This window comes from Prinia subflava, chromosome 5, assembly GCF_021018805.1.
Source record: "Prinia subflava isolate CZ2003 ecotype Zambia chromosome 5, Cam_Psub_1.2, whole genome shotgun sequence".
NCBI lineage: Eukaryota > Metazoa > Chordata > Aves > Passeriformes > Cisticolidae > Prinia > Prinia subflava.
In genome coordinates, this window is record NC_086251.1 from 11,907,615 (window position 1) to 11,921,452 (window position 13,838).

General features: G+C 42.7%; 1 protein-coding gene across 2 annotated transcripts in view; it reads left to right on the forward strand.

The window, feature by feature from the left end:
• SCUBE2 (signal peptide, CUB domain and EGF like domain containing 2) overlaps positions 1 to 13,838 on the forward strand; it is a 40,773-nt gene that overhangs the window by 2,842 nt on the left and 24,093 nt on the right. For both annotated transcript variants that reach the window (XM_063398026.1, XM_063398028.1), the window contains exons 3-9: positions 218 to 343; positions 3,162 to 3,296; positions 8,665 to 8,790; positions 9,168 to 9,284; positions 10,152 to 10,241; positions 11,372 to 11,488; positions 12,520 to 12,642. In XM_063398026.1, the coding sequence (XP_063254096.1) occupies positions 218 to 343; positions 3,162 to 3,296; positions 8,665 to 8,790; positions 9,168 to 9,284; positions 10,152 to 10,241; positions 11,372 to 11,488; positions 12,520 to 12,642 (834 nt within the window). The remainder of the gene's footprint in view (positions 1 to 217; positions 344 to 3,161; positions 3,297 to 8,664; positions 8,791 to 9,167; positions 9,285 to 10,151; positions 10,242 to 11,371; positions 11,489 to 12,519; positions 12,643 to 13,838) is intronic.

Genomic DNA, 13,838 nt, shown 5'->3' on the forward strand with positions numbered 1-13,838 from the left:
TTAACTAGCAGCCTTAAAAAGTATAAGGTAAATCTGCAAGGGGTTTCAGGGTGTTTTCACAGTCATCAGAAACATTCAGCAAGAAATGCATTAAATACAGTGTATTTGCAAGACGATGATTTTAGATAGCAGTTGCTGCTCACATTTAGGTGGTCACATCCCTGTCTATAACACTCAGGCAAGCAGCCATCATACTGACTTTTGCTTTATTCCTTAGACATTGATGAATGTGACAATGACTTCAATGGGGGCTGTGTCCACGAGTGTTTCAACATTCCAGGAAATTACCGCTGCACTTGCTACGATGGCTTTATGCTGGCTCATGATGGCCACAACTGCCTGGGTGAGGAGCGTGTTCATGACCAGTGGGAGTGGGGATGGGAACACAACCCTGTAGCTGCATCCGTGGGGAACACATGGCAGTCTCTTGAACTCAGTCAGTTCAGAGAGAAAACATTGCTTGTAAGGCTAAGGATTTTCAGGTACTGAGGATTTTCCAGTGTGACTCTTTCCCCCCTCTGCAAATGAGGATAACTGTGCTGTATTTCTGTGGAGTGCTTTGGGTTTAAGTGTGCCAAATGTCATCTATTATTATGCAAAATGAGTTTATATAAAGGAACATGTGCTATCATCATCCTCTCTGTTCGACAATTAGTTTAGGATTAGTTGTCAGGTGTGTTTCCAGGCTTAGGGATCTTCTCTCTCAAATATATCTGTAATGTGGGGGCTTCTCACTCTGAGTGTTCCTAAAAGGAGGGGATGTTTTGGAGTGTGCAGTAGCTGTGTATGATGGAGGACATTGAAGAGCAGAGGGAGTAAGCCTCAAGCTGATGGAGCTGTCCTGCTTCCTGGACCCCAGCTGGCACCCTGTGTGGCTCATCCCTGTGCTGCCTGTGCCATTTGCTTTTTCAGAGCTGGCTCCATTTTTCTCTAGTGCTGCACTACATGCAGACGTGCCCAGACACACCTCCATACCCACGGCAGTCAGAGGGAACCTTGCTCTCACTGCATAACTGAAGGTAGTTTGGCTGGGTATTTCCCACTGGTGTGCAGGGTCAGACCATCCCCAGGCTGTGTCTTCTACTGGGACAAACCAGAAAACTCTGGAGTATTCAGTGGAGTCGTGTTAGGTTTTACCTGCTGGGAACCCGATGTGTCCCCAGCTTTCTACAGCGTAAGTGGAGGAGAGAGTGAACTCGCCAGGTTCCAAATATTTAAATAAAGTAGGGAGGGAAACAAAATATCTGCAGATACTTTAAATATCAGAATATCCATCTTATTTTTGCATTTGTGTAAACACAGAATGGAGTTCAGTTGAGGTTACCATGAAGGACTGGATGTGAAGGAGCACATTGCCTCTGACAATGGCACCAAAAAAAGGCATGTGTGTATTCTCTTTGTACCCAGGGTTTACTTCAGCTGAGTTGTTTGTGACCAGTGACATAACTTAGACCAAAGCCTACCACCTGCTGTGTCACTGGGAAGCTGCTCAGTATTGCATGGCAGACCTATAAAATAAAATAAAACAAAATGTCATTGACATACAATGAGGTTTTTACCCCTGATGTGCTAATTTTGAGTAGTGATGTAAATGTTAAATAAATATTTTGGCATGCAGCAAATTGGATCACATCTTCTCTTAATCTGTTTATTTACTTTGTTCACGCCAGGGTTGTCGTCCTCTCACCCTTATTTTTGAACATCTCGGCTGTGTGCCTGGGTTTAAGCCAAATAGACAATTACTTGTTGGAAAGAGATGATTTTTTTGAAAGCTTTCCAAGGTCTGTAAGACAGAAACATCTGCTGGAGTTCAAATCTGTAGCACTAAAAACTCGTGGTGGCTGTTTATTCATGATTGTTTGCACATTCACATCACTGTAGAACTCTAAAATGCTCAGCTTCTTTGTGATGGAGATATGTCAGCCGCTCCTTTTCTCCAGCAGGTCACATTCTTTTGCATACAATTGGATTACTCACTGCCTTCAGTGGACATGAAATCTCTTGTAATACTATGTTATGCTTCTTACTAAAAGCCTCTCTTTCTCCTTTTTTTTTTAAAGACAGCTGTCTTCTGCCAGAAATGCTACAATGTTAAATTAAAAACGTTGTAGTATTAGCCAGGAACAATGAACAGAACAGGGAGCAAACATGATGTTACAGATGAATTTGCAAATGAGACCAGTGCTTTGCCTCAGCAAGGTTTTTTCCTATTTTCGAGGAACTGAGGGTTTTTTAGTTACCATTAAAATTTCTGAAAATTAGACTAGGAAAAGTATTTGGTAGTCGTGTTTACAAAAAACCTGTGCTTAAGGGGTAAAATTCCAAAGAACTGGAGATGAGGATGGGCATCCTGTTGTTCAGAGGCTTAGCTAAAGTTTTTTAACTTTTTGGTTCTCTTGGTTATCTTGCAAGCAGAGCCCTTCTGCGTTCTTTGGTGTTGTTGACACTCTGAATGTTGCAAAATCAAGCTTAAGACTGCTTCCAGAACTTCTGCTCTTGTCCTTGACTGCAGTCAGTCAACACAGCAGCAGCCCTGATGATGAGTGATGATGTTCTAGAATTGTGGGAGGAGGAGAATAAGTCAAACCAAGCACCAGAAGAGATGTGGTGTGTGAATTCTAGCTAGAGTAAAAGTAATTAGCAGAGGATAGGGTTTTAGCTGAATTTGTTTTGAGGTTTGTATTTTTCTTGTTTCACTTTTGCTTCAGGGCGTGGAGCTTTCTGGGAAAACACCTTTTGTAGCTTGGATGGGTTTGGAACCAAAGGGTCGTTGTCCCATTGAGCCAGACAGAGCCACATGTACTTTCTGATCTGGATATGCCAGAACTGAGAAGTGGAGCTGCACTGAGAGGCAGGGAATGCTCCTGTGGGTGGTGGGGTCCTGATCTGGCTCTGCTGAGACTATTCTGCCTTAGCTATAACCATCAACTCTGCTTGGGCTGGCACTTCTTTGGGAGCCCTCTGGCCGCTCGGGCAGACTGCAGGCATGGGAAGAGCAGCAGCAGAAATGCACTTTCCCAAGGGTGACAGCTCAACAGCAACCACAGGGTAGCCTGGGATGTCTTCAGCTGCCTGGGTGGTTCTAACCTGAGCTGATGTCTGTCTGTACCAAGGATTGGTGCGAGCACAAAGCTGATTTCTGTCTTTTCCTTCTCTCTCAGACACAGATGAGTGCATGTTCAACAATGGTGGCTGCCAGCACGTTTGTGTCAACACTGTGGGGAGCTATGAGTGCCGCTGCAAGGAAGGGTTCTTCCTCAGTGACAACCAGCACACCTGCATCCACCGCTCCGAAGGTACCGCCTCCACCCTCGGCTGCCGAGCAGCGGCATCTGACAGAGGCAAAAGCTCTAAACCATCTTCAGAAGTATTGTTAGGCTGATGTTTTCAAAGCTGCAAAAGGTCTTGAAGTCCTCACTGCTTTTAAAATGAGCAGTGTGTCAGGATCTTCTAAGTGGCTTTGAAGACGCTGCATCCCTTTCTCCTCTTTGATCCCAACTGCGTTGTGATTGCTAAAGGCTGTTTTGCTGCACTGCCAGTGTTCTTGGTGCTCTGTTGCACAGCTAAACTGTGTCCTGATCGAAGGAATGGAAATAAATGGAAGTTCTGGGTATTTTCACTGGTTTTATTTACAGTGCAATACTTGCACTACCTTCAGATACCTTTTAGATTCCAGGTACAGTGTTTGGGTTTCAGCTAGGAGATTTATTGTTCGTCAGCCCCAAAGGTATTCAAATCCTGTGCTTTGTTTTGAGTGAAACCTTTGTGAAGTGACCTTTGAGAGATCAGAGTCTTGGATATCTAATTAGACATCAGATGGAACAATATTATTTGATGCCCTTAGGGAATGCTTTAAAGTGGTTGCTCAGATCAGGGAGTTGTCCATTGAACTGTACAGTGAAAATCTTCGTCTGAAGTACTTAAAGCTGCAAGGCTTTCTTTAATCTGTGGCTTATTGTTGGCATAACTATAAGAGGAATCTGAACATGAATAAACAAATCTCACTTTAAAAATCCCCAGAGTGAAGAAATCAACATTTATAGACATATATGGCCATCCCCAGATGAGGGTGCTGAGGTAGCTGTCATCTGACAGAGCTGAATTGATCTTTTGTTTGGATTGAGAATTTGTGTTCTCAGCTCCTCTGGTCCTGGGCTTGGTCCTACAGGGTCAGGTGGTTTGTCAGGCCATGGCTCAGGTTGTCACTGCAGGGGCTGGGCCAGGAGTACGGACAGGCAGAAGGGCAGCAGTGGTGGGACAAGGCATAGCAGGGATGTGAATTTGTGTGCATCCATGGAGGAGGTCTCTAAGGACAAAAATTCGTTGCTTGAACTCCTTGACTTGTTTGATGCCAAGAGAGGAAACTTTCCAACTCTTTTTTCCATACTTGCTGCTACTTGAGTACCTTCTACTCTCTTGAATTGACAGTGGCAGCATTCCCTGTCATTAATAGTTGCTTCCTTATTTGTACCTTTGGAATTCTGTCTCTTTTCTTTAAAAAGCATTTAGTTTCTCTTAACTTTTTTTCCCAAAATTGCCCCCTTTTTTTTTTGTAATCCCAAACATACACTAATCATAGGTATTTTTCTTTGAAAAGGAAAACAAAGAGGACAAAAAAGATGGGTTTTTTTTCATAAAAATTATCTACTAAAATAACTCTTTATCAAAACTAGTCTTAAGAAAAAACCTCAGCAGACTGTTTTGCCTGATTTTTTTTTCTTCTTAGTGAAACACTGAAGTGTTTGGTTTGCTTTCTTTAAAAGCCATTTTTTCAGGTTTTCATGCTGTGATTGTTTTTATTCTGCCAGCTCCCCCTCCACACCCAATGTCATTACTGTAAAGTGCTGCTTGGGATTCCCCACCTTTTTTTTTTCTCTTGGGTGGGCATGTCTTTTGTAAGCCAAATCTCACATCTTTATCTTTCCTCTCACTTTGTTCTCTGCTTTTCTGCTCATTTCTGGGACTTCTGTTCTCTGCCTTGTGTATGCATTGCTCAGTGTTTATACTTTATTGGATCTGAGACCTAACAGCATCCATCAAAGCAGATTTTGGCTCCTACTGCCTAGACCATCTATTCAGTTTTGCTTCTTGTCTGTAGAATGAGGGAGTATTTCCTTCCCTGTCTCCCAGCTCTGTTAAGATTCTTCATATATTAATGCCTGAGAGACCTTCCCTATGGTCTGCAATATTGGCCTTTAAATACACAGAAGCAGAGTGAACTGGAGTTTAAACCACAGGAACTGAAAATGTCCTGGGAAGTTGTGTACAATCCTATATTTTTTCCTTGTTAGCCTGCTGGAATGAGATGCTCTTCATCTGTGTGGGAGAATGAATTACCTTGGGAGGCTATTAAACTAGCTGCATGTGTACCTTGATCCTGGGTTCAGCTTGCTCCATATTAGGGAATACAAAAACTTGAAGGAAAACAGAGATTTTGTGACTAAATGTGTAGTCCATCTTTGTGGCTGCTATTGCTCTGGATGGCAAGCCTTGCTGCTCTCCTGTGTGGTATTTCACAGTCATAGCTCTCTGCTTGTTGGGCTGAATTGATGGGAGTGAAGGGATCTGTAGGATGGAAGCCACGCTTTGGATTGCTCTGTGGACTCCATCTCAGGGCACCATCTCAGCTGTTGCTCTTGGAGCCTTGGCTGCAGAGAACAGGGATAACTAGACATCTTCTGGGGAAAAGTTGCCTTAACACAGGGATGTAGAAAGCATGATGAAAGACTAAAGCTTTCCTGGGATGTCCTGTTCTGCTGGCTATGCTGATGCTCCTCACCATTTTTCTATTCTCTCAGAATGTCTAGTAGCTCTTTGTACCATTGCATCTTCTCTCTCTGCCCTACAGAATACCTACTTGAACGTGTCCTGAATGGAGCCTTAAAGCTCTTAGCAGATGGGGAATGTTGTCCTAACACCTTCTGTGCAAAAAAAATTATAAAGATTTGCACTCAGATCATACATACAAGATTAATTTAGCGTGACTTGAAAGGGAAATAGTATGCTGGCTTTTTTTGCCTGTGTTTTGCCAGTGACAAGAGTGCTCAGATCTCATGTTTGCTGGGTAACTTTAAGAAGGTCCAGTCATCAGAACAGTCTTACCTGGCTCGGGATCCGCTCAACCAAGCAGGCACTGGATTCACCTCTCTTGGCTGAGTGGGACAATCCAGTGGGATCCATCCCAAAATATTTGTGAGTCAGTACGGCAGGGTCTCCTACAATAGACATTGTGTGTCTGGGAAGTGTGTGGGGAGATTTGACCAAAAATTTCTTGGTGTTTGTTTCTGGACCACAGTCTGCCATTGTAACAGCACTGGACCAATGTGACCTGGGAGACTTTGTGCCCACAAAAGAGTTTGCAGCCACACAGCATTTACGGCTTTACAGACATGTCTTTAATACAGCCTTGTAAAATGGGGCTGAGAGAACTCTCTACCAGCTTTGGAAACAAGCAGCAGTCCCAAAGTAAATGCTGGGATGCGTGGATGTGGGAATCTTCTATGGAACTGCCTTTTGGGTGGGTTAGATTTTGGTGAGTTCGGTGGAGTACCTTGTTACACAATGGATACTTTGTTATTAAAATGCAACCTGGTCTGGAAAGCTTTCTGTGGAGACCTGATTGAATTCTGCTCACTCAGAATGGAGCAATCCCAAATGAAGCATATAAACCATTTGTTTGGTGTCATTGAACTTTACCAAAGTACCTGCTTGAACAGTTTCCCCCTTTGGGAGCTAAATAGAGACAAAAGGCTAACTTTGTTAAAAGAAACTAAGCTGTTAATTCTCTTAGTGCTCTCTAACCCTTCCTCTGGAGCTAACAGACCGAACTATCCCGCATGCTTTAAGACCAGAACTTTCACAAAAATACCAGGGCTAATGAGGCTAATTTGCGGCCTTTTAGGTTGTCTCCTTCCTTGACTGACACAATAACGTGACAGCTTTCCTGTAGGCTCCTCGGGCTGTGTCTGTGTGCTGCAGTATTTGAAGTCTCATTGTCTTCTTGGACTTCTGGAGAGTCCTCACTGTGGGAAAGGAATCAAAAAGCCAGCAGAGCAGAATAATCTGGGCTCTGCAAGGTCCATTCTTTTGTTGCTTAAAGCTGTCTTAATAGAGAAAGGCTCCTGTAGCTGGTGCTCCAGGGGGTGAGAATAGCTGTGTGGAACAAGGACCTAATTGAGGTGGAATAATGGTGAGGAGCCAACCTCTGCCTCACAATGCAGTGGGTTTGTTTCACTTAGTAGTAAGGCTGAAAAAGGGGCTGTGTAAGTTTAAAAAATATATATGGTGTGGAATTGATCACACAATCCCTTTTCTGCAGCATAGTCACCCTTTTCTCTTCTCCTTCTGATTGTGCATCTGCTCAGCTCCAGAGAAGTTCACTGGGGTGGTGTGGGATGAGCACTTGCAGCCAAAGTGTGTTCCACTTGGTCTTCATAAATGGTGTTCTCACTGAGAAGAAAGAGCATTTTGATGTAACTTGTCCTTTTAAAGCCAAATGTGCCAAGGCAGAGAATTTGATGGTAAAGGTGCTCTCTGTACACCCAAGGAGAGCATTCAGATGTCTTCTCTTTCCTGGTTTTGAATACTGTGGAGGACTCAATCAAAAATCTGTGGTATCCTGTTAAAAGACACCCATTTGTTTAATTTGGTCTAAGAATCCCATTAGGTAACTCAGCCAGCTGCTGGCTGTTTTTGTGTTTGTACAGACTGTACCCCCTTTGTGCCAATGGCAAAGATACTGATTGCACTGAACCATGGAGCAAGGGGAAGGAAGCTTTTGCAATAATTTTAAGAACTATTCCTCCCTGTTTAATTGACTTTATGTTTTTGCAAAGGCCAGGAAAGACACTCCGGCAATTGAGTGCTGTGCATGAACTGGCAGAGATAAAAATGACAGAATGTTTTAGGAGGTGTAGCAAAAGAAAATCAGTCATTAGTGTCACACTGGTTCATCACTTGGTTAAAGCAGACACTGGTACTAAATTCTATCTAGCTGGGAATGTGTATAGAAATACAGAACACTGTGATAATACCCAGTGAGGTTATCTTGGGTGGTATGTATTTGATATCAGAAAAATAACTGAAAACAAAATGGTTAACAACAAAGAGAATTGACATACAGCATGTGTGCAAGCTGCATGTTGGTGTGGTCTCTACTTGGTCACTGCTGAGATATTTATGACTCTTGGGATCTGCTTTATAAGCCAGGAATTGAAATTGGGATGATCCTTGTGACTGCTGTTCTAAACATTTCTCTGCCTGCTGGTTGCTCTTTTAAGCAGAGAAATAAGAACTTCACTTGAGACTTGGACCTTGCCACTTTTATAAAAGAAATGAGGAGACTTTATGAACACCTAAAAGTATCAAGTGAGAACTTTGGATGAGAATGCAGGTGCTGTACAAATCTGTGGCTGTTGCTCTTTGACCCTGCAGTCAAAGAACTTGGGCATGGAAAAGATCACAGAAGGAGAAACCTTGGGCCCACTGACTTTGCAGGACTGGACTTGCTGCCTTTCCTCTCTATAAGCTGAAAATTCTTGTCCCATCCCTGCAGATTCTTCCCAGAGTTAGAGGCTTAGTCTGTGTGTGTATTGAACTGACTTTGTTGCCTGCACACAGAGCTGCTGAGGATGCTGATGCTCTTGTTCCTTTCCTGTTTTACAGAAGGCATGAGCTGCATGAACAAAGATCATGGCTGTGCCCACATCTGCAGAGAAACACCCAAAGGAGGAGTTGCCTGTGAATGCCGACCAGGATTTGAGCTGTCCAAGAACCAGAGGAGCTGTATTTGTAGGCAACCTTCTGCATATGCTTATGGTTTCCTGAAGTGAACAAATTGTGTGTTCTGTTTGCAGTGAAATGAGACTTGGCATGTTTTAGCTAATGTGGGATGACATGGCTGAACTGTGTGCGTTTGAATTAAACCAGAACTGATGTCTTTTCTGGACACTGTCACACAGGTCTATTAATTGCTGTAGTGTCTGTAGTTTGGGAGTTGTGCCATCATTGGTAATGACACGAGGTTCAGCTCCATGAGAGAGCTGTGAGTGTGCAGTCTCACAGCCCTTCAGGACAGGGGCATGTTAGGAAGGTGTATTGGATGCTCAGAGGGCAGTGTAATTGAGCACTGGAAGTACTTGTGAGAGTGACATGTGTTTCTCTCCTAGTGACATGCAACCACGGGAATGGGGGCTGCCAGCACACGTGTGACGATGCTGACAATGGACCTGTCTGTGGATGTCACCCCAAGTACACCATACACACGGATGGCAAAACCTGCCTGGGTCAGTATGAAGTGGAGGGAAGTAGTTTTCTCTGGATGGCCAACTCAAGGGTGGTGTGGTGGTGCTGTGTGTGCATGATTAATGCCTCTCATAACAGTATGGCTAGAAAATGTCAAGGAATTCAAAATTAAGGAACTTGATAGTGCATGGCTGAGTTGATTTGGTCCAGGCAAGTTATGCTTCCCTATTTAAGTAGCTACCTAATACTATTGCAGCCTGTAATTATCACTGGTACTCCTGAAACATGAGACCTATCACTAACCAAAGAAGACTTCCTTCCCTCTAGGATATTTTAGGTTCAGTTTCTTCAACAGCATGTGCCAGAGAGTGTAAGCAAGGAGTATGTCTGTAAAAACTGGGACTCTGAAATCCATTAATGTATCATTTTGGCAAGGCAGTTATCCAGTAAAGAAAGCACTTCAGATTTATAAACTCTTCCAGTCTATGGAAGAGTTTGTTGTCTGTTGATTGAAATCAAATGCTCAGGCATAACTGACTGGTTGTTGTAATTAGCCCACCATAGATGATGACAGTGTGCTCCTGACAGAATGGTTCAGTTAGTTCTTTCTTCTTGATGCTGTTTACTACATCTGTAGCACATCTTTTGTTTTGTTAAGGATACGAAGAAAATGTGACTTGTAAGGACGCCACAAAGGCATGATATACTCATGGCTTTGACTGAAGGGTCTTAGTGATTTTTATTGCTACTTGCTCTTTAAAAATGATTTATTTCTGCCTGGCTAGTTCTGACTGTCTCTGATTCAGTGTGTGATGCAGCTGTTTGTGTGTGTGTGTGTGTGTGTTGAATGTTGGACCAGGGTTCTGGTCAGGGCATATACTCACTTGCTTTTTTCCTGTTCCTTACAGAGAGGGAGGAAGCTGCTGTTGAAGTCTCTGAGGGGAACACCACAGCAGCAGCTGATGTGGACAAGAGAGTGAAGCGACGGCTGCTTATGGGTAAAAGTGCTGATCTAAACTAATTCTGCTGCTTGTTGAAACCTTTTAGATTAAAGAATTAGTGTGGGGCACTAATTTTCCCTGTAAATTCTTTTGGTTTTTTATGGTAACCTTTAGCTCTGGGCTGAATTCTGCCTGAGGTGATCCACTTTCTCTTAAGGAAATAATATTATTCCCTTATGTTCAGACATCTAAATGAATAGCCCTGTTTTCAGAAACAATGACTGAGGAAGAAGGAATATGCACCCTGTCTTCCCTTGGAGGTTGGACACAGCCTGCCACTAGTGCATGTGGATGAGAGACTGGGATGGAATAAACCAGTAAAGCTCTCAAAGCTTGACAGTAAATAGCATATGCTTGATGCTGCAGAAAACCAGGATACAGAGCTGGAAAGTAGATTTCAAAAAGCAGGCATGCAAAAATGTTTTTTGCAGCTCTCTCAATCAATACATGTAATGTAAAATTGTGTTTGTCCAGCCAGTGAAAAGGTTGTTAAATTGAGGTGGTTAGACTGATGACAAGAGGATGAATGCCAAAGTGTGAGTTATTTCTGCTTGGTTGGATGTGAAGAACTGTGTTTTAGGACTGTTCACTGAAAGGTTTGGTGAGATTTAGTTTGCATAGGGGGGAGTTAAAAGAACAAACTTTTGTTGAGGTGGCACCTGGGTTACCAGGCTGAAGGAAGGCTCAGTGAGGATGTTATCCACCATGACAGGAAGCACAGGCAGTGTGGGAAGATGAGTTGTGAGAGATTTAAGAAAACTTATTTAGTAGTGCTGAGTGTAACCAGGTGTCTCATTGGTGGGAAGTGTCAGAGGATCAGCTAGGATTCAGTGTGGGCTTAAGAAAACTGACTGACAGTAACAGATTCATCATCAAGAGATGGAGATTTGTGTTTAAGACACAAATGGAACACCAGAAGATAGTATTTTAGTTTGTAGGGTTTCCACAAAAACCTGGAAATAGCTGAGGCAAGGATTTTGCCAGCACACGTATTTAGCAGTTCCTCGTGCATTCTAGACTAAATGTTTGAATAGCAGTGTGCTTGGGACTGTGCCTTGTATCCCATGATGTTTCCTGGTACCATTATAATTTCCCTGAGGAAACCTGGGCTCTGTCTCGTTGGCCAGAAACGTGCGCGGTGAACAACGGCGGCTGTGACCGCACCTGTAAAGACACATCCACCGGAGTCCACTGCAGCTGCCCCATTGGATTCATGCTCCAGTTTGATGGCAAGACATGCAAAGGTGGGGTTTGTGCTTCTGGACATGTGTGCCAACACCTATTAGGTGTTACCAGCTCCTGTAAGGTATTAACCTCCAAACAGAGGCAGCCCAGTGTCCAGGGGAACGCTGGTGTGTGCAATCTGACCAAAGGAAGGACTGCACCAAGGGTAGAAGCTGTGCTTTCCTTCACGTCAGGTGTACTGTGTGCAGAAAATCTCTTCTTCTCTGCCCTCCTCCTCTCTGCTTCCGCCTGCTGTGCCTCATTTTTCAGATGTCAGGTTTGGGAGAGCTAAAAGAGCTCTATGGTCGAGCAGAGGTCAGTAGTGGCAGAGGCCAGCAGGTGCGTGGGTGCTCACAGGTATCCAGTCCCACAGCCTGCTCTATTACCCACAGCCAGCTGGGCATTAGAGCAGTTGGTAAGTAAATATCAGTGTGTAAACGGGGATGTGTTCTATAAATATACACTGCTCCAAGCAGAGCTCTCTAATGAGAGCTCTGGCAAGGAACAAAGGCATGGTAAGGTTGTATATTATATTGCTTTTCCAGTAATTAGATGTTAAGACTGTTCTGCTAAGCAAAAAGAATGAAATCCCCAGGCCTGAGTCAATTAATATTAGATAAAGGCCTCATTCTTATATTGTCATGAAAAGGACATGGTAGTTCAGGAAGTCTCTGTCTGAGATTTCTGTGAAGCTTACAAAAAGGAAATGGGGAAAATGTTTAAAATACTAAAACCTGTCAGAGAGCCTTGGAGTCAAAGTCTTTCCAAACAGAACTTCAGGAATGGTCTTTTATGAATGCATTACCCAAATGTATCTGACAGTAATACATTAAATGAGAACAAATAACGCTGTCCTGGGGCTGAATGGGCTGGATCATTCTTAAGAGTTGGATTTGATCTTCCTTACAGTTTATGGTAATCTCACTGGATTTTGTTTCTGGGCTCCTCCAACTGGCTGGACATGACTGCTTTCTGAATCTGGCAGTGGGAGTAGGTTGAATGCTGAAGCTCTGTGTTTATTTGCTGAAGCCTTTTTTTGTTGTTGTTACAGATATTGATGAATGCCAGTTGAATAATGGAGGCTGTGACCATTTCTGTAAAAACACTGTTGGCAGTTTTGACTGCAGCTGCAGAAAAGGATTTAAATTATTAACAGATGAGAAGTCCTGTCAAGGTATGTGCACTGGAGAGACAATGGTGCAACTGAAGTAGGACAAATCAGCGTGGCTTGGACATCTACCACAATGATGAAGTGATAATGGACTCCAGAATAATTCCCATTCCTCAGTTTGGATTTTTTTCTTCTGAAACAGCTGTTGAGTTAATACAGTTGGCTTGATGCTATTGTAGGAGATAAGTTTAATGGCACAGTGAGCTGTTATCTGGAAGGGACAGAGACAGCATAATATTAAAAAGCTCTCTATGAGGTTAATGCCTTCCCCCATCTTAATGATCTTAAAATAATTTACAGGGAAAATTAGGCAATGTCTCTCTCTCCATTTTACTGAGTGATTCACCATTGCAGTGAAACTATTTTTTCTTAATAGACTATTTAGTTGCCATGAGCTCATTATTAAAGGAAAAAGATATAACGTGATCTATGAAATTATAGGTCTGTAGCCAGGCTGGAGTCTCTGTTCCCTAAAACATCCCGGAGCATTTGCTTTTGAGGATGACACGGATTCTTCCTGTGAGACCTACAAAGCATATTTATTTTGCTGTGTAATGGTTTGTGCATATCGATTTAGCAATCCTATTTGAGCTGCTTAAATGTACAAAAAATGTGATGATCAAAATGATCTGTGGTTGTGGAAAAGCCATAGTATGAAACAATGTCAATTCAAGTCATCCAAATGGTGAATTATGAGGTTTCCTACACAACCAGCTGACATTAAAGGTGAATTTCAGAAAACTGAACTGACCAAGAGAAAATAATTTTCACCTGGGTTTTTTGGTGCATTCTTATCCTTTATAAATAGGCAAAGAAGGACAAGTAGTTATGTGGAAAAAACTTACTGTGTAAACATCTGATTTTCAAGATAGTTTGGGGATTTATTTTAATGAAATCTGTTTATGAATATATCTTAAAGACTTGCATCTCCCTTTTGCCCCTGTCATTTCTGTTGCTTTCCCTAGACCATTTCAAAAGTGATATGCTGCATGCCAAAGCCCAAGGAAAGACGGGTGAAAAGTGCTAGTGAAGTTGATGTGAACATTTTTTGTTTCACCACATTCTTACCTGGCATGTAAAATGTACTAGCACAGAAACTTTAGGTACTTTTGATGGTATAATGAATATTCATTCTCAGAAAACACTGTGATTTTCAGCAGGCTTAAGTCAGGCACTGTATATTCACAGAGAGCTTCATT